The following is a 24,851-nucleotide window of genomic DNA, read 5'->3' as shown; positions in this document are numbered from 1 at the left end:
TTATTTATCTTTACTGAGCTCTACATTTTCCTCCGTTCCCCTCCCTGCCTCTCCCCTTCTCCCTTCAACATCCCCCCTTCAACACCCTCCCAAGGTCCCCATGCTCCCAATTTACTCAGGAGATCTTGTTTTTTTCTACTTCCCAAGTAGATTATATGTATGTAAGTCTCTCTTAATGTCCTCATTGTTGTCTATGTTCTCTGGGTTTGTGGTGTGTGGGCTGGTTTTCCTTGCTTTATGTTTAATAACCACCTATGAGTGAGTACATATGACAATTGTCTTTCTGTGTCTGTGTTACCTCACTCAAAATAATGTTTTCTTGCTCTATCCATTTTCCTGTAGAATTCAGGATGTCATTATTTTTTTCTGCCTTGTAATACTCCATTGTGTAAATGTACCATATTTTCCTTAACCATTCTTCAGTTGAGGGGAATTTAGGTTGTTTCCAGGTCCTAGCTATGACAAACAATGCTACTATGAACATAGTTGTACATATGTACTTGTGGCACAATTGAGCATCCTTTCGATATATACCCCAAAGTGGTATTACTGGGTCTTGAGGAAGGTTGTTTCCTAATTTTCTGAGAAATCACCACACTGACATCCAAAGGGGTTGTACCAGCAATGAGGAACTGTTCCTTTTACCCCACAACCTCTCCAGCATAAGTTGTCATCAGTGTTTTTGATCTCGGTCATTCTTACAGGTGAATGATGGAATCTCAGAGTTGTTTTGATTTGTATTTCTCTGATGACTAATGATGTTGAACATTTCTTTAAGTGTCTTTCAGCCATATTCGATTCCTCTGTTGAGAGTTCTCTATTTAGGACTGGCAAATCGAATCCAAGAATACATCAAAACCATTATCCACTATGATCAAATCAGCTTCATCGCAGAGATGTAGGATGGTTCAACATACAAAAATCTGTCAACGTAATCCACCATATAAACAAACTGAAAAATAAAAACCACATAATCTTCTAATTAGATGCTGACAGCTGACAAACCTTTCGACAGAATACAACATCCCTTTATGATAAAAGTCTTGGAGAGAGCAGGAATACAAGAAACATACCTAAAAATAATAAAGGCAATATACAGCAAGCCAACAGTCAATATCAAACTAAATAGAGAGAAACTTTCAGCGATTCCACTGAAATCAGGAACAAGACAAGGTTGTCCACTCTCTCCATATCTATTCAATATAGTTCTTGAGGTCATAGATAGAGCAATAAGACACAAAAAGGAAATAAGGGGGATTAAATTAGGAAAAAAAAGAAGTCAAACACTCACTTGTGATGATATGATAGTTTACATAAGGAATCCCAAAATATTCTACCAAGGAACGTCTACAACTCATAAGCACTTTCAATAATGTAGCTGAATACAAGAATTAACTCCAAAAAAAAAAAATAGTAGCCCTCCTATACACAGATGATAAAATGGCTGGGAAAGAAATCAGAGAAACAACACTCTTCACAATAGCCACAGCTAACATAAAATATCCTGGAATAACTCTAACCAAACAAGTGGAAGATTTATATGACAGGAACTATTCATCTTTTTTTTTCCTTTTCTTTTTATTTTATTTTTTCATTTAATTATTTACACTTCCTTCCCTTCTCCCAATCCCCCCACCCACCCATTGGCTACGTATGCAGCATGACGACTGTCAAGTGTAAATCCTCCTCCGAACGGCCTAAGGAGAGGGTCAGTTCAGAAAGGGATGAGGGAGTCGTCCAATCATCAGCTGTACTTCTGTTTTGTTCGTATTTGTTTGTTTTGTTTTTTCAAACATTGCATCTACTTCCTGTGCATGTAAAACTTCACATTTTTCTGTTTTTTTTCCAACAGTTATTATAATTTTATGTTAATTTCCCTTTTCTGACAGGTATTATTTGATTCACAGTAAAACTTATTGCAATGTCTTTCGAAGCAACTGGACTGGAAATAAACACTTTTAAGGAATTTTTAATTAATATCCAGCTTTTGAAAGGTCAAACTTTAAAGTTCAACAAATTTTAAACATGTTAATGAAATCAGGCCTTATGAATAAGTGCTGGCTTAGCATTTCTTCTTAATATCTTTTTAATACTCATTAGCATTGAATCCTGTATGCACCTTGAAACAACGCATTAGTTCTCAGCAGAACTTCTGTATCTTCTTGACCCTAAGATTATTCTATTTTCCGTTTTGTCCAAAGCGACTTAAAGATGGACAGGATTCATTTTGACCTACAATTTGAGATCACAGATCTCTTACTGAAAAAAAAAATCAAACAAGGATTTCAGAACCCATAGAGAAGCATTATTTATTAGGCTGATGAGAGGGTAGTGCTTAGCTAGATTTCTTGGATATCTCAGAACCAAGTACATAAGTATGATGCTCCTCAAAGTCATTAATTCTCCTGCCTCAATTATTAATCATGGCAGGAGCAAATCCAGAAGACATGCTCTGGGCTATGCTGAGAAGGGCATTCTTCATGCAGGACTTTCTTCTTAGACAACTCTTACGATTCATCAAGTTGGCAGTTACAGCTCACAGGGACAGGAATTGTATAATAAAATAATGTTGCTGAGTATTTAAACAATTCATATCCTTTGGATCATTCTGAAGACTAGAATTTTGAAATCAGGAAAAGAGCATGGTCATCTCTCTGTTTCGCATTCTTTTCCTCATTGTCATGTGCTCACAGGGCTCCTTGGTGCATGGGTAAACACAAGCACACATTTCTTTGTCTTTTACAAAGGCAACTATCTTATCAAAAAATTTCCCCTATCATTACCTATCCATAAACTAATTGATTCTCAAAGATTCTGCTTAAATTTCATGACTTTGAAGACTTTGGTTCCATTATAAGATTTTTGTAATGACACACTCAGTCTATCACATTGCTGTATCCTCTGGGGTTTACAGGGAAGGCATCTCCTGGATATAATGAGAACAGAATTCTGTGAAATTATTTCCACAGATACCATGTTTCATACCCTTCCCTAACCTCTTTCACATTTTAGAAAATCCAAACAATGATGTCCTTATGAGGTAGTACCAGCTGAATCATATCTCTGAATCACTATGAGTACACATTGAATGTAAGTAAGTGAAAGAGTAGCATCTCTGTAGAGATATTAGATGTTAGGGGTATACATTGGTTACTTTGTAAGAGCTGTGGTTAAGCAGTATGCCCATCTTGGAACAGGGGCTAGAAAGATTGCAAGTGTCATAGGTAATAAATATCTACAATGAAATAGTAATTACCAGATATGAAAGGACCATACTACACATAAATTAATATATGTAGTCTTTTGGGACTCTATATACAAGATCTTCATAAAGATGAAACCATCAAAAATCTGTGCTAAAATAAGGGAAGGGCTCATAAATTTCTTTCCCTTGCTAAGAACATAATTGTCAATTGGTGGATGTTGGGGAAGAGAGATTTAGTTTTCTTCTGGAAGTAGTAATTGAGGGGCCATACATGATCCCAAAAGTGCTCCTACAGGCATGAAAAAGCAATACTAAATGGAATCAATGGATTTAAAAATGGAGTAGGTTACTCACGAATTGGTAAGTGATAGGGTATTAAGGTCCAAAGTTGGCAGGGGTGGCAGTGAATTTTAATTCTAAGTCATGCTTGTGAAATGCATATTTATGCTTGTGCTCTTAAGTAACAAACTGGTTCAGATAATCATCACATAATTATGAAATTCAGCATATATTCAGTGAGTTGGTTTAAGGTAATTAATGGAGTAAATTCTACTTTCTGTATCTCCATCTTTGAGGTATTTTAATTCATAATGCTCCTGTGTAAACCAGAAGCAATGTTATTGAAGATTTTCACATATGCAATGTGATTGAAAGTGATATTGTTGAATATCTAAGATCACCTTAGAAACAGTATAGAATAGTATAATTTAGTGAAATCACAATATGAGAGAAACAATATTTCTGTGTTCAGAAAGAGGGAAGAAAACTACTGAACATGAAATATTTACACAAATTTAATGATATAGTAACAAATGATCCCAGATTCACCGAGGCTATGAAGGGTCTCTGTTCATACAAAAGCACTGTAAGAATGAAAAAAAATAGTGAAAATAAATATGAATTTCTTGGCAATATGATTTTCTTTGGACTGGTTTAAATGTTTTTCTACAATTAAAAGAGCAATTACCAGCATGATTAAACCAGTAATATAAAAAGCTGGTATAACCTTAATAATTTAATTTCTCATTCCATGATTTGTGTGCTACATTAAATCGTCATTCTTTTTCATTAATTGCAAAATAGGTGTTCAATGTATTTTGTTTTCTTATCCTGGTCAAAATTGGCTGCTTTTATTATTTTAATTTTTTATACAATGAACATTCATTTTAAAAAATTTCATATCATATGTTAATGGATAAAAGTATATTTATTTTGATATAAGAAATTTATCTTAAAACAGTTAATAAAAAGAAAAACTTTGAAAAATTAATTGTGATAACAAACTATTAATTTCAATGATCATTAACCCCAGCACTCTAGAAGCAGAGACAGGCCTTCCAGTGGCGCACAGTGAAACCTTATTTTAGGGAGAGAGTGAGGCAGAAAGAGAAAGAGATAGATAGATAGAGATAGAGAGAGAGAGAGAGAGAGAGAGAGAGAGAGAGAGAGAGAGATTTAAGAGGAAGGAGGAAGAATATCACATATGCAGGAACCTGATTATAGGTATAACTGTTTGTTATTTATTTTTCTTTTGTTTTTATAAAAAAAAAAGGAAGAGTTTGTCTTGGGTATAAATTAGGTGCAATACAGGAGTCATCCACGGTGTGTAGGCATAGGAATACCAGCAAATGTTGAGCGGGACAGTATTGAACCTGGAGCTAGAATTTCCCAACACTGTTACCTCTCAAATCCCACCCACAGTAATGAACTCCAACAAAGCTGTTCCTCCTCCTCAAACAGTGTCAGCAGTTGGAGATCAAGTATTCAAATACCTAAGCCTATGCTGTGAGGTTTCAAGCCACACATTTTACTTTGTGCCTCTGTAGGATCTTGATGATATCATAGTGCAGAATGAATGTAAGCAAATTTTAGGTGTCTTCAAAGTCCTTAGCATTTTCATCATTATTTAAAGGTCCAAAGCATCTTCTGAGAGTCAAGACAATATCTGAATTATGATCAGCTTATAAAATTGACATGCAAATCACATTTTTCCAACATCTAATACCATAGGATGTACATTTTAATTTCAAAAGTAATACTGGAAGCAGATTGGAGAAACACTGAGCCAAAGCAAAGTTGAGACCCAAAGGAGGTAACACCAAATAATTTGGATCCGTGACTAGTACCCAAAGGGTTTGCTTCTATGACTTTGCCTAAAACTCTACTACCTGCAACATACCTTTACAATTTCAAGGCTGTGTAATGTCAAAACACAGATAACCAGCACAAATACACATCTTTCTATCGTGCTAAATTCATTCCCTGTATGCAACTTTTATTGGCAGATACCCCACAGTTTTGGGATTTCCAGCATCTCAGGATCATTATCTAAGCCAATGTTTCACTTTCAAAAAGTACCCTCTTATAGCTCTTCAGGGAATCTCCGGCCACGGTTAGCTAACCTTAAGAGTTCTCCAAAATGATGATGAAAGAATCCATGTGTCCTTTATTCCTGTATCTTTCATGTTACTGAAATTGTACCACTTGAGCAACATTTCCTTGTTTGTCTGCCAACTGGAGATATACTCTAAGCCCCTTTGATCATATTAGCACTAATTTTCTTGTTTTGAAACATTCTAGGAGTAGGAATTTCATTAGACTTTCTTATAAGTTGGAAGTTTAGCTGGCTGGAATCTTCCCTCTATGGTACTCTCTGCATCGTTACTGTGTGGAACAAGACACCTCCTTTAATAGTGCTACTCTTGTTAACAGATGCAGCCTCTCTTTTAACTTAAACCTTGACTACCATGCTTTCAGTACTTGTAGACTACCATAAGAGTTATTAGTAATTTCCTTTCTGCACGTTGAGAATTATGTTATCATAGACATTTCTCTGCCAAAGAAATGAGTAGAGTACAAGACTGTTTATTTTTACTTATGTCTGTGAATATTTTGTCTGAATGCATATATGCACACCTTAGGTATTTCAGATGTCTGTAGATACAAGAAGAATGAATTGACTCCCCTGGATCTAGAATTACTCACAGTTATGAAATACTATGTACATGCAAGGAACAAAGCCAGGGTCCTCTGAAAGAACATCAGTGAATTTTAGCTAGCTTATGAACTGTCTCCCCAGCCCCAGAGTCTATTTATTATTATTATTATTATTATTATTATTATTATTATTATTATTATTATTTTGATTATCAGACAAACTCCTTAGGGAACAATCAGAAAACAGATTTTTTTGCCAATATTTCATAGGAGTAATTTCATAAATTTCATAGGGAGATTAATATTGTTTCCATTTTAAATCTCCCAGACTTGGACTTGATGGACTATGTTTCTCTCAATCCTTCAGTTTCAAACTTCCATTAGAACAGTCCTTTGAATCTGATTACAGCACTCAAATGCTTTTTCGAGTCCAAAATTTAAAATCGTCAAATGCTCCAAAGAACAACCTGGTCAGGCTATTCCTAGCAATAACCCACAATCTGGTACCAACTTCTATACCACTTATTCTCTGCTGCTGTGACAAAATATCATGACTCAAAGTTTGTGGGAAATGTGTCAATTTGAATCTTCTAGTACTGGAGAAAATTTGCCCATCATGGTGTAGTGGCTTAGCAGTGAGCTGCAAGCATGATGACAGGATGAGGCTGCTGAGAATCCCATCTTTATCCGCACGCACAGAGCAAATAAGCCCAATAGGAGGTGGACAAGAGCTGTAAATCGCAAAGCCAAGCCTCAATGACGTGCTTCCTTCTGAAAGACTGAACCACTTCACCGAGCAATACAACAAGTAGGGGCCAAGTAGTCAAATACCTGAATCTATGACTTTCTTATTCATTTTCATCACAGTTCCCTGTGAACAATCATTTCTCATTTGATAAATAACACTTTATGTAAGAGATCTATTTAAGCCCTTTATATATAAAATTGTAACTGGTTATGACACTTGTAAAAAATATTACAGCTATTTATAGGAAATTTAACTAAAATTTCAGTTACATATTATGGAAAATAGCAACTTTGGGAAAATGTATTTTTATTGATGTATATGGAGAGATCCTCATGTAGGATAAAGATTATATAAAAATTAGACTGACTCACTGTACTTAGAATCGACCTACTTTGTTGTCAGTAGCAATTATTTTATTAACAAAAATTAAATTAGAGAGAAATCCAGAGTCTGCTTAAAAGAAGGCCATATATAAATATATTTTTTTGCCAGTAATTTTTAGGGCTTGACTTGTGTGTCATAAAATATTCTGAGATTTATGCATAAGATGGCAGTTTAAATTCAGTATGAAAATACATATCCAGAGTTATGGTTAATTGGCATTAAGTGCACATCTAATTTAGCATTCCATCCAGCCAGTAGAATTCCCATAGTACCTGAACTGAATTCAGTTAATTGCCATAGCTGATTCTTCATATGTCTCCATATAGAGTAGAACTGGATCTATGAAATCATTTATTGAATTAGCCTCAAAATGTGCCAAAGGATGTATTAGCTTTTACTCCCTTGATAGTTTTTCAGTGCATAAATTAAGTGAGAAAATTCAAAGGGATGAGAAAAGTCAATGTGCTTGAGGAAAATTTTGAAATGCAGTTAATTCTTGACTAATTAGGAACCTAACTTCTTCACAAAATAAGTAATAAGAATTTAGGAAGAAAGTGTATAACTCTAAAAGTAATTCTAGATTGCAGTGCAAAATATTGTGTGTTTAGACTGTGAAACAAATATGCTTCGACTACTCTGTTTCATGAAGGAATTACTCTTAAATTACACACTTGAGTTTGTGAATTTTGGTTTATTTATTTTTATTTATTTACTGAACAACTCTTGTATGTCAAATATGAACTCAGATGCTGTAAGGAAAATAATTTTATCCCCACTCCATGAAGCTTGGGTTTAATTAGGGGAATAAAGTCAGGCAGCTGAAAGAAGGGTCACTTCTGGCACATGCCCTCAGCGGATTTCATTATTGATTGGAGATCATAGAGTGGATGCATGCAAACTGAAAAGGCAAGAAAATCACTAGGCATTCAGTATTATAATTATTGGATTGATCTTATAAATATGCTAGTTCTTAAACAGAACATCCCTAAGTCCTGATGGGTTATTGACCATCTGGAAAAAAAACTGGCTATGCAGGAAGAACTGTATAATAACTCACAACAGGGTTGGGTAAAGAACACTTGGGTATAGGAATGTTTATGCAGAGCTTTGTAAAATCACATAGAATTTGAGATTTAAGGCCTGTGAATTAGTTTATGAGTTTTAAAAGTTTTAATCATAACTTTTCTTGGTATACAAAGGCAGGTCAATACGTCACTAAGGGATTTCCAAGATAGATCAGGCAGGGGTTATGAGTAAGACACATGAGATGAAAATCTGCGTTGAAAAGGTGTTAAAGATAGGTGTTTTTTATAAATTATGATTTAGCATTGGGAAGTGATGGCAAGGCACTCATAACAACAAAAACAAAGCTTAAAATTGGATGAAAAATAAGAAATTATTGATATTGATTATGGTTTTTACAAGTTAATATTATGGCATCTATGTTAGTTACTGTTCCATTTCTGTGAAGTGATGTCCTGGCCCAGGTAACTTAGAAGAGAAATCATTCAAAAGTTCGCTTGCTTTTAGAGGGTTAGTCCATGGCTATCATGATAAAAAGGATGGAACCAGGCAGGAAAACAAGTTAGCCTAGCAGTAGCCAAGAGATTTTTTGTTCTTCAGGCATTGGGCAGAGAAAGTAAGACAGAGTCTGGCATACACATTGAAATCTTGAAGCCATATCAAATGGCAAACATCTTCCAACAGATTGGGGTTCCAACTCCCAATTCTTCCTAAACAGTTCCTTCCACCAATTAGGGAATAAACATCCAAATATATGAGCCTAAAAGAGGCATTCACATTCAAAATACAACAATAATATATATAATAATTCCATATCACTAAACAGGGAAAATAAGAGAGGAAGGATTCCTCGCAATATGCCAGTGACATAGGAGTTCATATATCATACTTGGTGTCATAAATTTTGCTCATGACAAACAATGTATTACATTTTATTGTGAATTTTTTATGTGTTTGTATGTGTGCATATATATATATATGTGTGTGTGTGTGTGTGTGTGTGTGTGTGTGTGTGTGTGATGTGTATGTGTGAGTGCCTCCAGAAACTAGAAAACCGTGTCAGATCCCTTGAAGTAGGGTTATAGGTGATTGTGAGATGACCAATGTGGATACGCAGCAATTTCTGGAAGAATAGCAGATGATCTTACCTACTGAGAGAACACTTTCCCCTAAATAATTTTTAGAATATCATTCATTAAGTGAATATTATTCATTAATATTGTCAATTATCTTATATCACTATTCATAACTGAAGGAAAAATCAACCCAAATAGTTATATATTTCAGCTTCCACTTTCTCTGGCATTCTTTGTTGTCAGCATTATATGAAGGCAGAATTAAGATGCAGGTCAGCCTTCAGGAAAAAAAAATAAAATCACATAGAGACAATTTCAGAACAAGAGGCAGAAATGAAAAGAGAAAGTGAAAAGTTTGCCTCAAGAAAGTAATAGAGTCAGAAAATAGAATGGAGCAATGAGCAGCGCCTGCGAGATAAGCTGTATCTTTCTCAACAGGACTGGGGAAATAAGGAAGAAGACTTATCAACACGAAATTCTTATTTTCGAGGCTGAGTGCAGAATTTTTTTTTTTTTTGCTGATTTCTAATTTGATCAGCATTGGAGGATTGGTCATATTTGTACATACAGACTGTTTGAAGGGAACATATACAGACAGATTATGTACAGACACATGGGAAATTTTCCTGGGATGTTAGAATGATTTAATGAAATATTCGATGTAAATCATTCACAGGAGAATTTCCTGAGAGTTCTAGCTCAGCTTTCTGTCTACACACTTGCAACTTATTTAAATAAATTCTACATAGAGTACATTGCATCTTAACAATAATTTGGGAAATGATAGTTATTAGTTTTTTAATATCAAGCTTCAGATCTCGATGTGTTGGAACATGCCTTTTTTCCCAGTGGTTGGAAGGCTTGGATAGGACACTCTTCAGGAAATGGATGTCAGCCTAAACTATGTAGATAAAACCAGTCTGAGCAGAGCAAACAACACCTCCAGAAAAGAAATAAAAAGAAAAGGAAGGAAGGAAATGAGAAATAAAATGTGGTATTCATGACCCAATTTGTTTTTTATATTTCAAATAATATAATAATAATTTGTATATTTTATGCAGAAATGCATTTTATTAACACTGAGATTTAATATTTTACTTTCTGAGATTATAATTTGAGCAATTCTACCCACTACATACTGCCTCCAAATCTTTCTATATGTCCTTTCTGTTTTCTTTAATATTCATGGCATCTTATTTTGCTCTAATTGTTGTTATGTATCTACATTTATATACATATATTCTACACAAATAGTACATTGTACTCATCTATATATTTGTATGCTATATCAGTGTTTATCATTTGGTATTAAATAACTAATTAGTATATTCTTCCCTTGTTTAGGAGCCTTGAAGTAAATAACATTATTCCCAGTGTGGACCACTATATTATTTATCTTTACAAATTCTTTTTGAAAAAGAATTCTATGAGCCTTACTTATTAGCATTAACCCAAATTTATTAAACCTTACAGACCAATGATTGCCTTTTGCATTTTCCATTTACAGAAAAACCCATATCCATATGTACCTTTAAATCTGTCACTTATTATAGAACTCATACATTTTAAAGAATTTGGAAATGGTTTCATAAGATTAATATAATTAAAAAAAGAAATGTTTAATAAAGAGATATTCTACATTCCTTTTTTGTTGTATACATTAATGACTGATAATGTGATATCTTTATTTGAATGAGGTGAAAATGAGCAGACACAGTTATTAACATACTAATATTTTTAAACATATTTTCCTTAATAACAACTGAATTAAGTTCTTAAGACTTCAGAATTATACAAAAATCATACTGTGGAGGTTTAACTTTTCTTTTTTTTAAATTGATTTTTATGGATCTTTACGTTTTTCCATGCTCCCCAACATGCCTCTCCCCTCTCCTTCAACCCTCCCCCAAGGTGCCCATGTTCCCAATTTATTACACAGAAGATCTTGTCTTCTTCCACTTCCCAGGTAGATTAGATCTATGTATGTCTCTCTGAGGGTCTTTATTGCTGTCTCAGTTCTCTCAGATTGTAATTTCTGGGCTGTTTTTCTTTGCATTATGTTTAATAACCACTTATGAGTGAGTGCATGTGATAATTGTCTTTCTGTGTCTGAGTTACCTCACTCAAAATGATGTTTTCTACTTTGATCTATGTTCTGGCAAAATTCAAGATGTCATCATTTTTTTTCTGCTGTGTAAATGTACCACATTTTCCTTATCCATTCTTTGATCGAGGAGCATTTAGGTTGTTTCCATGTTCTGGCTATGACAAACAATGCTCCTATGAACACATGTCCTTGTGGCACAATTGAGCATCCTTTGGATATATACTCAGAAGTGTCATTGCTGGGTCTTGAGAGAGGTTGTTTCCTAATTTTTTGAAAAATTGCCTCACTGACATTCAAAGGGGCTGTACCATCTTGCATTCCAACCAGCAATGCAGAAGTGTTCCCTTTACACCTTATCACAAACCTCTCCAGCATAAGTTGTCATCAATGTTTTTGATATGGCCATTCTTACAGCTGTAAGATGATATCTCAGAGTTGTTTTGATTTGCATTTTTCTGATGTCTATGCATTTTGAACATTTCCTTAAGTATCTTTCAGCCATTTTGAATTAATCTGTTGAGAGTTCTCTGTTAAAGTCTGTACTCCATTTTTTAATTTGAATATATGTTCTTTTGATGACCAATTTCTTGGGTTCTTTGTATATTTTGCAGATCAGACCTCTGTTTGAAGTGGGGTTAGTGAAGATTTTTTCTTATTCTGTAGGCTGTCGTTTTGTCTTGTTGACTGTGTCCTTTGCTTTACAAAAGCTTTTCAGTTTCAGGAGGTCCCATTTATTAATTGTTTCTCTCAGTGTCTGTGTTGCTGGGGTTATATATAGGAAGTGATCTCCTCTGCCAATATGTCCAAGTGTACTTCCCACTTTCTCTTCTATAAGGTTCAGTGTGACTGATTTTATGTTGAGGTTTTTGAATAATTTGGACTTGAGTTTTGTGCATGATAATAAATATATGTCTATTTTCATTCTTCTACATGTTGATATCCTGTTATGCCAGCACCATTTGTTAAATATGCTTTATTTTTCCCTTTTTATATTTTTAGCGTCTTTGTCAAATATCAAGTGTTCGAATATGTGTGGATTAATATCTGGGTCTTTGTTTCAGTTCCATTGGTACTCCTGTCAGTTCTTATGCCAATATCAGGCTGTTTTTAGTACTGTAGCTCTGTAGTAGAGTTTGAAGTCAGGGATTGTGATGCCTCCAGAAATTTTTTTATTGTACAGGATTGTTTTGGCTATCATGCGTTTTTTGCTTTTCCATATGAAGATGAGTACCAATCTTTCAAGGTCTGTGAAGAATTTTTCTGGGATTTTGATGGGCATTGCACTGAATCCGTAGATTGCTTTTGGTAAGATTGTCATTTTTACTATGTTATATCTACCTACCCAAGAGCATGGGAGATCTTTCCACTTTCTGGTGTCTTCTTCAATTTCTTTCTTTAAAGATTTAAAGTTCTTGTCATACAAGTCTTCTACTTGTTTGGTTAGAGTTACTCCAAGATATTTTATGCTAGTTGTGGCTATTGTGAAGGGTGATGTACCTCTGATTTTTCCCCAGCCCTTTTATCATCTGTGTACAGGAGAGCTACTAATTCTTTCAGTTTATCTTGTATCCTGATGCATTACTGAAAGTGTTTATGAGTTGTAGAAGTTCCTTGGTAGAATTTTTGGGATCGCTTATGTAAACTATCCTATCATCAGCAGATAGTGAGAGTTTGACTTCTTTTCCAATTTATATCCCCTTAATCTCCTTTTTGTGTCTTATTGCTCTAGCTAGGACCTCAAGAACTATATTGAATATATATGAAAAGAGAGGACAACCCTGCCTTGTTCCTGATTTCAGAGGGATCACTGGAAATTTCGCTCCATTTATTTTAATGTTTGCTGCTGGCTTGCTGTATATTGCCTTTATTATGTTTAAGTATATCACTTGTATCCCTGCTTTCTCCAAGACCTTTATCATGAAGCGATATTTTATTTTGTCAAAACCCTTCTTGGCATCTAATGAGATTATCATGTGGTTTTTATTTTTCAGTTTGTTTATATGGTGATTACGTTGACAGATTTTTGTATGTTGAACCATCTCTGCATCTCTGGGATGAATCTGACTGGATCATGGTGGATGATGGTTCTGATTTATTCTTGGATTCAATTTGCCAGTATTTTATTTAGTATTTTTTTCATCAATGTTATGAGTGGTATTGACCTGCAATGCTGTTTCTTAGAAATGTCTTTCTGTTGTTTGGTTATCAGGGTAATTATAGCCTCATAAGAAGAGTTTGGCAATGTTTCTTTTGTTTCTATTGTGTGGGATAATTTGAGGAGTATTGGTATTAGTTCTTCTTTGAAAATCTTGTAGAATTCTGAGCTTAAACCATTTGGTCCTGTTTTTTGTTTGTTTGTTTGGAAGACTTTTGTTGACTATTTCTATTTCTTCAGCAGTTATAGCTTTGTTTAATTTGCTTATCTGGTATTGACTTAATTTTGGTAAGTAATATTTATCCAGAAAATTGTCCATGTCCTTTAAGTTTTACAGTTTTGTGGAGGACAGGCTTTGAAATATGGCCTGATGGTCCTCTGTATTTCCTCCGAGTCTGTTGTTATTTCCCCCTTTTCATTTCTAATTTTGTTAATTTGGATGTTCTGTCTCTCTGCCTTTGGTTAGTTTGCAAAAAAGGTTTGTCTATTTTGTTGATTTTCTCAAAGAACCAACTCTTTGTCTCATTGATTCATTGTATTGTTTTCTTTCTTTCTATTTTGTTGATTTCAGCTCTCAATTTGATTATTTTCTGCCATCTAGTTCTCTTGGTTGAGTTTGCTTCTTTATGTTTTAAAGTTTTCAAATGTTCTGTTAATTTAGTAGTGTGATTTTTCCAGATTCTTTATGTAGGCATTTAGTGCTACAAAATTTCCTCTTAACACTGTTTTCATTGTGTTGCATAAATTAGAGTATGCTATATGCTCATTTTCATTGAAATTTAGGAAGTTTTTAATTTTTGCCTTTATTTCTTCCTTGATCCATTGATGATTCAGGTGAGCATTGCTTAATTTCCATGTGTGTGGGGTGTTTCTAGAATTAGTATTGCTATTGACTCCTAGTTTTTAAACCATGGTGATCTGATAAAATACTTGTGGTTATTTCAATTTTTTTATGTTTTTGTTGAGGTTTGTTTTGTTACCAAGTATGTGGTCAATTTATAAGAAAGTTCCACAAGGTACAGTAAAAGAGGTATATTCTTTTATGTTTGGATGGAATGTTCTATAGATGTCTGTTAAGTCCATTTGAGTCATAACATCTGTTATTTCCCTTATTTCTCTATTTTTTGTCTGACTGATCTGTCCAGTGGTAAGAGTGGAGTGTTGAAGTCTCCCACTATTAGTGTGTGGTTTAATGAATGGTTTAAGCTTTAGAAGTGTTTCTTTTACATATAAAGGTATAAAGGCATAGATATTCAGTATTGAGATTTCCTCTTGATGAATTGTTCCTATGACTAATATGAAATGTCCTTCTCTATCTTTTTTGATTCATTTTAGTTTGAAGTATATTTTGTTAGATATTAGGATACCTATACCTGTTTGTTCCTTAGGTCCATTTGATTGAAATATTTTTTCCCAGCCCTCTACTCTGAGATGATGTCTGTCTTTGAGGTTGAAGTGTATTTCTTGTATGCAGATGAAGTATGGATTCTGTTTTCCTATCCAGTCTGTTAGACTGTGCCTTTTTATAGGTGAGTTGAGTGCTTTAATATTAAGGGATAATAATGACCAGTGATTGCTATCCCCTGTTAATTTAGATGTCTTTGTTGGTGATGTTAATTTGCACATTTTCCCCTTATTTAAGATTTGCTGCTATGAGATCATCAATTGTCTTTGATTTTGTTGATGTAGCCCTCTTCCTTGGGTTGGAGTTTTCCTTCTATTTTTTTGTATAGGGCGGGTTTGAGGCTAAATTGGTTAAATCTGGTTTTGTCATGGAATATCTTGTTTTGTCCTTTATGGTGATTGAAAGTTTTACTGGGTATAGTTGTCTGGGCTGGCATCCTTGGTCATTTAATGTCTGTATAACGCTTGACCATGAACTCCTGGCTTTCATTGTCTCCAATGAAAAGTCATGTGTAATTCTGATAGGTCTACCTTTATATATTACTTGGATCTTTTCCTTTGCATCTCTTAATAATCTTTATTTACATCTTTCTTTACTCTGTATTTTAAGTGTTTTTGATTATTATTTGGTGAGGGTACATTTTTTTGATCCAGTCTATTTGGTGTTCTGTAAGCTTCTTATATCTTCATAGGCACATCATTCTTTAGGTTGGGAAAGTTTTCTTTTATGATTTTGTTATATACATTTTCTGTACTTTTGAGTTGAATTTCTTCTCCCTATTCTATACATATTATTCGTAAGTTTGGCCTCTTCATGCTGTCCCATATTTCCTGGATATTTTGATTTAAGCTTTAGTTAGATTCATTATTTTCTTTGCCTGGCAAGTCTATTTCCTCTATTGTATCTTCTGCACTTGAGAGTCTCTCTTCCATCTATAATATTCTACTGTTTATGCTAACATTTGTGGTTCCTGATCATTTTCTCATGATTTCTGTTTCTATAATTTCCTTGGCTTGTGTTTTCTTTATTGTCTCTATTTCAGTTTTCAAGTCGTGAATAGTTTTTTTCATATGTTTGATTGCTTTTTCTTCGTTTTCTTTAAGGGATTTGCTGATGTCTTCTGATTTTTTGTTTGGGTTTTCATCCATTTCTTTGAGGGAATTTCTCATTTTCTCTTTAAGAGTTTCAAACATTCTCCTGAAGTTATTTTTTAGGTAATTTTCTTCTGCTTCATCTATATTTTGGTTGTTCAAGTCTTGCTGTTGTAGGGTCTTTAGGTTTTACTGGTGTCATGTTGCTCTTTGTGATGTTGTGTGTGTTCTTATCTTTTCTACTCATCTTTTTCTCTAGTAGGTGTGGTTGGAGCTGTCTGTGATTCTGTTGATTAATCTTCTAGGTGCTAAAGCTCAGAAGGTTGTTCCTCATGGTACGTCAGTGCCATGGTTCTAGTTACTACTTTGGTTACTCTGTTTTCCTGGAGGTTACTTTACACTCCTGAGCTTTGCTTCACTCTCTTGGAGTTTGCTCTCTCAGACCTGCTCTAGCCTAGGTTGTTGGCTCAGACCTGTTTCTGTAAATGTTCCTGGTCTGGATTTGTTCCTGCAGAGGTCCCTGGCTTGGGATTGTTCCTGTAAAGGATTCTGTCTCCAGTCTACTCCCTCAGAGATTCTAGGTTCAGGTGTGCCCAGACCTGCAAAGGACCTGGCTCAAGTTTACTCCCTCAGAGGTCCTAGCCTCATGCTCAACCTGAAGAGGTTTCTGGTTACTGCCTATTCCCTCTGAGGTGCCAGACTCACCCCTGATCCTGCAGAGATCTCTGGTTCCTGCCTACTCCCTTGGAGGTCCCAGATTCACACACAGAATGGCAGAGGTCCTGGTGTTCCTTGGAAGTTCTAGGCTCACACCCAGACCCACAAGGGTCCTGGCTTAGGTATTCTCCCTTGAAGGTTCCAAATTCACATTCAGACTTTAAAGGGTCTCTGGCTCTGCCTCACTCACTCAGTAGTTGTTTCTCTGTACCTGTTCTGGTAGAGTTTACTGTCTCAGGTCTGCTCTGGCTCACATCGCTGGCTCAAACCTGGTTCACCAATGTTCCTAGACTGAATCTGCTCTCCTGCTCCCATGAAGCTTGCTTTCTCAGGCCCACTCCCAGTGATTTTATTTTTAAAAAATTAAAAAGTAAACTGGGACTGGAAGATTAGTTCAGTCGGTAAAGTATCTGCTTGTTGTATGGAGAGGGGGGGCCCTTTTTTGTCCTGGCCATCCAGCTACCTTACACCCAAAATAACCCCACAGAAACTGTATTAATTATAATACTACTTTGCCCATTATTTCTAGTTTCTTATTAGCTAATCATTACATATTAATTTAACTCATTTCTATTAATCTGTGTATCACCATGTGGCTGTGGCTTACCAGCAAGATTCTAACTGGCATCTGTCTCAGGCAGGAGGATCAATGGCTTCTCTCTGCCTTTCTTCCTTCTAGCATTCAGTTCTGTTTTCTCTGCCTACTTAAGTTCTGCAGTATCAAAAGGCCAAGGCAGTTTCTTTATTCATTAACCAATGAAATCAACACACAGACAGAAAGACCTCTCACACCATCTGCTGTACAATCATGGTGACCTGAGCTCAGATCCCCAGTACCAACAGAATAGCCGGCAGTCTGCCATCTCTACAGTAGAGGTTTTAATTGCTGAAACATAACATCTTGACCAAAATGATTTGGAGAGGAGAGGGTTTATTTGTCTTAGAGTTTTATGTCCATTGTGAAGGGAACACAAAGCAAGAATGAAACATGATGACAAAACTGAAAAAGAAGCTGTAGAGAAATCCTTTTCACTTGCTTTCTCTCCATGGTTTGCTCAGTCTACTTTTTAATTCTGGGACCAAGAGCCCAGTGTTCTACCACAGTGTTCCCCATTTGTTGCATCTACCAAAACAAACAAACAAAACAAAACAAACAGTAACTCCTACATATAAATCTCAGGATACACCACTGAAGTGTTGACAGAAACTTAAGAGACAGAGGAGCAGGAGATATGTGAACTGTGTCTCATAAATTACAGAAAAACATCACCCATAAATCCTCACTGATATGGTTCCAAAATAAGGCCTGTCAAGTACAACTGATCAAATCTGCTACAAAGGAAGGAAGGAGGCAGTAATCTCATGGAACTCTACCTCTGGACAAACAAAAGAAGACAATTAAGAATTAAGGAAATGTAAGAGTATGGTTAATAGTTTTTTTCTAGGAATTAACCCCATATTTGTAGCTTGCCCTCTAATAACATATACAAGTAACACTAGCTTAACTAAACAGGTTTTAGTCATACACGTGTGTATGTGTATATACACATATACATTCATATATATATATATGTATATGTATATTACACACACACACACACACACACACACACACACACACACACACATATATATATATATATATATATATATATATATATATATATATATATATATATATATATATACCTAGAATTCAAGAGGACTCAAGGGAGTTTGCTTGGAAGGGATTGGAGGCAGTTGAGATGGGGGAATGATATATTTTAAGTAAAAAATAATAGAATCCCCAAATGAGGCAGATTCAGTAATTCACTCAAAATGCAAAATGTTTGCCAGGACATTCATGAATATGTTGCTACTTGTTTTCAAACAATGACATGTTAAGAACTGAAAGCATGCCTACACAGGAAAATATTAGGTAATTATACCTGATTTCTAAATATTTAAAATTTACATCAGGGGAAGTAATCATTTTAAATCGTTCTTTATATGTTTAATTGTAATTATTGTTCATATCTTGTGATTTCATGCCAAAAACAAGCATTATATGAGACACATTTAAGAAAAACAAGTAATTATGATAATAAATAACAAGTTCAAGAGAATATTCCCAAGGGCTTTAATCTCTTACATGCTTTGTACCTATCTGAATCTGTTATACACAGTGCTTCTGAGAGTCTAGTTGTCATCACAAATAGCAGAACCTGTTAGCAACTCAACTGCAAGAAAACATTCTGACTCAAAGTCGTAAAAATCCCTATGTTGACACCAAAGAATACACATATACGATCAAAAGATATTCTTAAAGGTTTTAAATATCTCATAAGGATTTGTTCTTTATTAGACCATTTTAGTGGATATACTGTGAATGTCAGCTCTTTTTTCTTCTTTCTGAAGAAAATGGAGAAGGAGTAGAGGAGGGGAAATTGAGTTCGAGAAAAATGAGTAAGAGAAAAATAAGAAAAGGGAATGTAATTTAAAATTTGCAAATAAAAAAGTTTTATAGAAAATTTTTTTTACTATATCTCTTGTGATTTAGAAATATAAATGAAAGTTGCAATGAGATATCATCTCAAATTCTTTTGTTTATTAAAAGAAGAAAATAGATGCACGCTAAAATGAATCTGAAAAAATATGTATTCAGTATACTTTTGGAATGATTGTCCTTTACATCATTTATATATACTCGTTAAAATGCAGAATCAGCTTAAGTATCTCTCAGTGAATGCATGCATAGAAAATTTTGGTGTATATACACACGAAGAAATAGTTTGTCTTTTATTTAGTATGATGCAGCTTGTCAGTTTGACCTCTAGCGGTGTTTGTTCTATAACGTTCTTCATCGGTTGCCAACAATACAGTGTGCAACATTTTGTAACAGTTTTTTTTATTGTTGTTGTTGTTGTTTTTGCTTTGTTTTGTTTTGTTTTTTGAACTTCTGATCCCCAAATCAGGACGTGGAGATTTATTAGTTATGGATTCTTGACTTTAGTTTAGGCTTTTTCTGCTAGTTCTTGTAACTTATAAAAACCTGTCTCTCTTCATCTATGTTTTCCCTTGGGCATTTTTACCTTTTTTCATCTGTATGTCCTGCTCTCCTGCTTCCTCCGTGTAAGGCTGGCTGACAGCTGTCTGACTGGCTGGACCAATCTCTTCTCTCTTTTTCTTTTTTTCTCACTTAAATTAGATTACTCCTACCTGGTGTAACTTCTCTGTTCACCAGTCCTACTTATTTCTCTACTGCCTAGCTTTCAAGGACTAGAAATTTCCCTCACATTTTTAAATAAACTGCATAGGTATGATACTTTAAACATGAGTAGAAATACACATACAATATGTTATAGCAAAAATAAAATTTATTGACATTCTTTTCTCTTCCCAATTAATACCCTATACCCTTTTTCCCATTTTGCTCTTTCTATCACTTATGCTCTGCTATTTCCTTCTCTGGTGCTCCTTCACCACCATCATCATTTCCTTTCCTGATCTCTATGATTTCTCCAAGTCATATACTCACATTAAAGATGTGGAACTATAATATGCGTGCTCCACATTCCTATTATCCATTTATTAGTTGTAGAACAATTAAGTTGTTTTATTACCTAGATGTTGTGAATAGATTAGCAAAAATCATGGCTCAGTCTCTCTTGTGGACTCTGTTGATTTCTTTGGGAATATGATAAAGAATGATACATTTGTGTCACGTAATATTTATAGGAGAGTTATCCACACTTTCATCCAGATTGGCTAAACTGGTTTGCAGTCACACTAACATTAATTGTGAGCTCCTATTTCTCTCTTCCTCACCAGTACAAATATGTTGTTTTCTTTACCTTAGCAATTTTGATCAGTGCGCAATATATTACTGTACTTTATTAATACAGCCTTTTTTTAATGTAAAACATATATATGTGGGTGTATTGGAATAGAGAGACAAAACATCTGCAATTTGATTCTAATAAAGATGTTAAATATTCATTTACTGGAAAAATGACAGTGTTTGAAATTCACAATAAATTGTATTGGAAAGTAATATACACATGCAGAACAATTATATGAAATTGCTATGTCCCTTTTGCCACAAAGTGAAAATATACAGATTTGAAAAGCCTTCTGCAACCATGAACAAAACAATGCTGAATACCTGTTGTTTGTGCGCAAAACCTAACCCAGTCAACATTCATGAATGAATGAGGTGCTCAAGGGGCATTAGCTCTTACTGCTAGAGTATTCGCTGTTGATAGGTTCGGAATGAGGGAGAATACTTGTGCTCAGTTTTACATTCCCTGCTGAGCTCATCATGCTCCAACAGATTGTGTCACACTCTTTATTTCACCCATTAAACTCCATGGGTCTCAAAGAAAAATGAACAGTTGTGAATGTGAGAAAGATAGCCATTCAAAAGAGAAGAGTAGACTGGGATAGTCAGGAAATGGAAGAATGTGGAGATAAAAGAATAAAGGATGAATTCTATTCTTGTGTGAAACTTCCAAATAGCAAATTTAATAATTAGTTTAAAAATGATTAAAGATAAAAATGTAAGATCTAAAACTGATAAGTTATGAGAAACAGAGACTGCTTAAGACTATGAAATAGGAATCAACTTTTCTTAGATGAGATCATAATCCAATGTAGAAAATAAATGAGAAGTTAAACAAATACCATCACAAGTTATTAAAATGTTCTACACAGTAAAATAAAGAACAGAGTGAAGTGAAGATAAACTTTTGAAAAAAGATAAATATATCTTTTAAAAAGATATTCTTTTGAAACTTAGAAAATTATGAACCATATATATATTATACATACATGAATTATATATATAGTCCATAATTGTCTAATATATATATATTTCATTAGAACCAAACAAAACTAATAGAAAATACTAAAAATAATCTGATTTTGAAATAAACAATGGTCTTAAATTGATATTTCTTTAAAAAGCACATGCTCACCATAACTAAACCTTAGGGAAGTGTAACTCTAAACCTCAAAATTAATCATGCCACCTCAGCATGAGTAAATAACAAATATTCATTTAATTATCAGTTTGACATAAAAGACATAAAGAACAAAGAATATCATCCACAACAATAAAGAGGTAACACACATACACATATCTTAAAACTGGAGAAAGATCTGATAAAGCAACTTCACTATTGTGTGTATATTAAAAAAAAAGATGAAACCAGTATGAACACAATCCATCTCCAAAGTTTTGTCCCCATTTATGGCAACAAAATTCACAGAACCAGAAGGTGGAAACAACCAGTCTGTTAAATTAACTTACAAATGAGAAGTGGTAAATACAAATTTGGATGAATTTCTTTCATTTCAGCAAATACATATAGACCCTAACATTAAGTGTGATAACCCAAGCACAGAAAATATTACACAATCTCATATATAATTATTAAAGCATTTTATATCAGTTAATGTTTTACAATATCTAATATTATGGTAATATTTTTAGAATCAGTGTAAGACTTTGAGGAGAAAGTGTGGACCATTACCTCTAAAGTAAGATTTCTCAACTGCTGTACAATATTTGTAGAAAAACACAATATTTGTAGAAAAATTAATTAATTAAAAACTAATCATTGATTTTTTAAAAAAAATATTCTAAACTCCCATTCTAAATTCTACATCATATTGAAATTTACAGAAATACTGGCTGAATGCTTGCTATTTAATTCTAACCAATTATGTTTTTTTCAGGGCATTAAAATTAAATCTAATTCTAAATATTTTTCTTATTTTAATAATTCATCTCTTTTTCTTATTTGAGCTATTAAATCTATATAGGCATCCATGTGTCATGTATTTTCACAAACATTAATATCATATAAAAATTAGAGATATTATGAATTCTTTTAAAATATTTTATTAATTTATGTGTATGAATGCTTGACCTGATTATATGTCTGTGAATCACAAGTGTGCATTGTATCTGGAGGCCAGAGAAGGATTTCCTAAAAGTGAAGTAACAAGGTGTTGTGAGGCACCTTGTGGGTGCTGGGAATTATACCCAGGTCCTCAGGAAGGTCAGCAATTGCTCTTATCGACTGAGCCAGCTCTCTGTCTTTCATTATGAATGTTTTACATAGGCAAGAAAAATTACTACTATGTGCACTAATTAAATGAATATCTAATTGCCTATTTATATATTATTATGTACTATATAATATATAATATTGTTCTACAGATGCTCCTAAGTTTGTTTCAAATCAGACAATGTACTACTCTTGGGAAGGAAATCCAATCAATATAAGTTGCGATGTGACATCAAATCCACCTGCATCAATCCATTGGAGAAGAGAGAAATTGGTCTTACCAGCTAAAAATACCACTCATTTAAAAACATACAGTGTCGGGAGAAAGATGATACTAGAGGTAAGCCTTTGTCTACACACCAATAAGATTATTTTTAGCAGTTATTGATTATATCAGAATACATTTAATTTAAGTTTCTATATTACATATATTAAAATATTTATATAAATTTTGTGTTTATTTTGAGAAATTAATTTTGAGATGTTATAATATCCTATTCATTATCTGTGCTTATATATCTAAAATATTTTTCATGAATTTGCTTTCTGAAAGTGAAATAATTATGTTGGCAAGAAAATATGGGGTTGGTGAAATAAGACTTTGGTTATGAAAAGTCAAATATTTTACTTCAAAGTTGATGATTTCAGTGATTTTTGTTTATATCTGGTATTCTTTGACAGCCACATAAACATATCATTTGGTTAATAATGTATAATTTTAGAATAGGTTCCCAATAAAACACTTTGGAGGAGATGTCAATGATTATGCCTATATTGCAAACATTTATATTGGTGATGGAAATTTTATCTAATAGCATGGGTTATTTCATTTTATATTTTGTGAAACTTTTAAATCTTTCTCTTGTTTAATTTAGTATTTTTCTGATACTATCACTAAAGTTTGAAAAGAACAACTTTTCAGAGGAAGGATTTATTTGGGCTCTAAGTTAAAGAATGTTCAGTTAATAGTGATTTGGCTACATACAATTGGACAGAGCATTACAAAGCAGGACCATGTGGTACAGAATTCCCTTTATACTAGATGAGAAGCAAAAAGCAAGAGAATGTTGGCACCGTTTTTTTTTTTTATTTTTCCTTTTTCAAAATTTATTTCATTCTGGTGCCCAGCCAACAGGATGGTGCTGTCCACATTAAGTTTGGGTCTTTCCAGTCTTTCCGAGAACCATCCTCACAAGGTCACCCACATGTTATTCTAAATCTAAAGTTGTTGTCAAGAGAACCAAACATCACTGAACTTCTTGTAAAAAAAACAATTATTGGATTAGAAGTCAATATTGCTTTCTAGGAACACAGATGCCAAGTTGGCTTGGTTAATTCATCTTTGCTTCCTTTTTTATTCTTTATTTTCTTTCTTACTTGTTTGTTTTCCTTGATTCTTTTGTATTTCCAGTTTTTTCGGTCTGTGCTATGTTAAATGATTTCAGTATTTGCTAAGCCTAACGTCATAAATGAATTATCGTGATAAACTTGCAAAGCCTGTGTTACTTTGCTTCTGGAGTGGGAGGGTCTATGAATTCAACCTCTAATTTCCTATTAAGTTCTCAGTAGCATCGAACCGATTTTGAGATCATAAATTGAGCTATTTGAAAATGGCTTCAAAGTAAGTATCTTTTTATAGCATATTAATCCTTAAAAAGGAACAACCTGTACCGTAGGCACGGTCCTTGCTGTGGCTCTCTTGCCTCTATGTTGTATTGAGTCTATAAAAACCAGCTTCCTTGTAGAATGTACTAAAATCTTTCTCACATGACTGTGAAATAAGAAAAGGTTTTTCTAGTGTATTTGTAATAGGATTAAGCTAACCTAGTTTGTTAGAAAGCCACATGTAAAGATAATGAGTTTCTGAAAATTTCAGGGCACTTACAAAGGAGTTAAATCTGAGCGTTAAGCTGTTAAACATATGAACTTTTCTTAGTTGGCCTGCTGATT

At 33.9% G+C, this 24,851-nt stretch overlaps 1 protein-coding gene across 2 annotated transcripts in view; it reads left to right on the top strand.

Annotated features, from left to right (window-relative positions):
- Ncam2 (neural cell adhesion molecule 2) overlaps positions 1–24,851 on the top strand; it is a 409,212-nt gene that overhangs the window by 289,970 nt on the left and 94,391 nt on the right. For both annotated transcript variants that reach the window (XM_048422798.3, XM_085685717.2), the window contains exon 10: positions 23,054–23,241. In XM_048422798.3, coding sequence (XP_048278755.2) covers positions 23,054–23,241 — 188 coding nt within the window. The remainder of the gene's footprint in view (positions 1–23,053; positions 23,242–24,851) is intronic.

Source organism: Myodes glareolus, chromosome 2 (assembly GCF_982192425.1).
Source record: "Myodes glareolus chromosome 2, mMyoGla1.1, whole genome shotgun sequence".
Classification (NCBI taxonomy): Eukaryota; Metazoa; Chordata; class Mammalia; order Rodentia; family Cricetidae; genus Myodes; species Myodes glareolus.
Note: the sequence above shows the minus strand (reverse complement) of the source record. Positions and strands in the feature narration are given on the sequence as shown.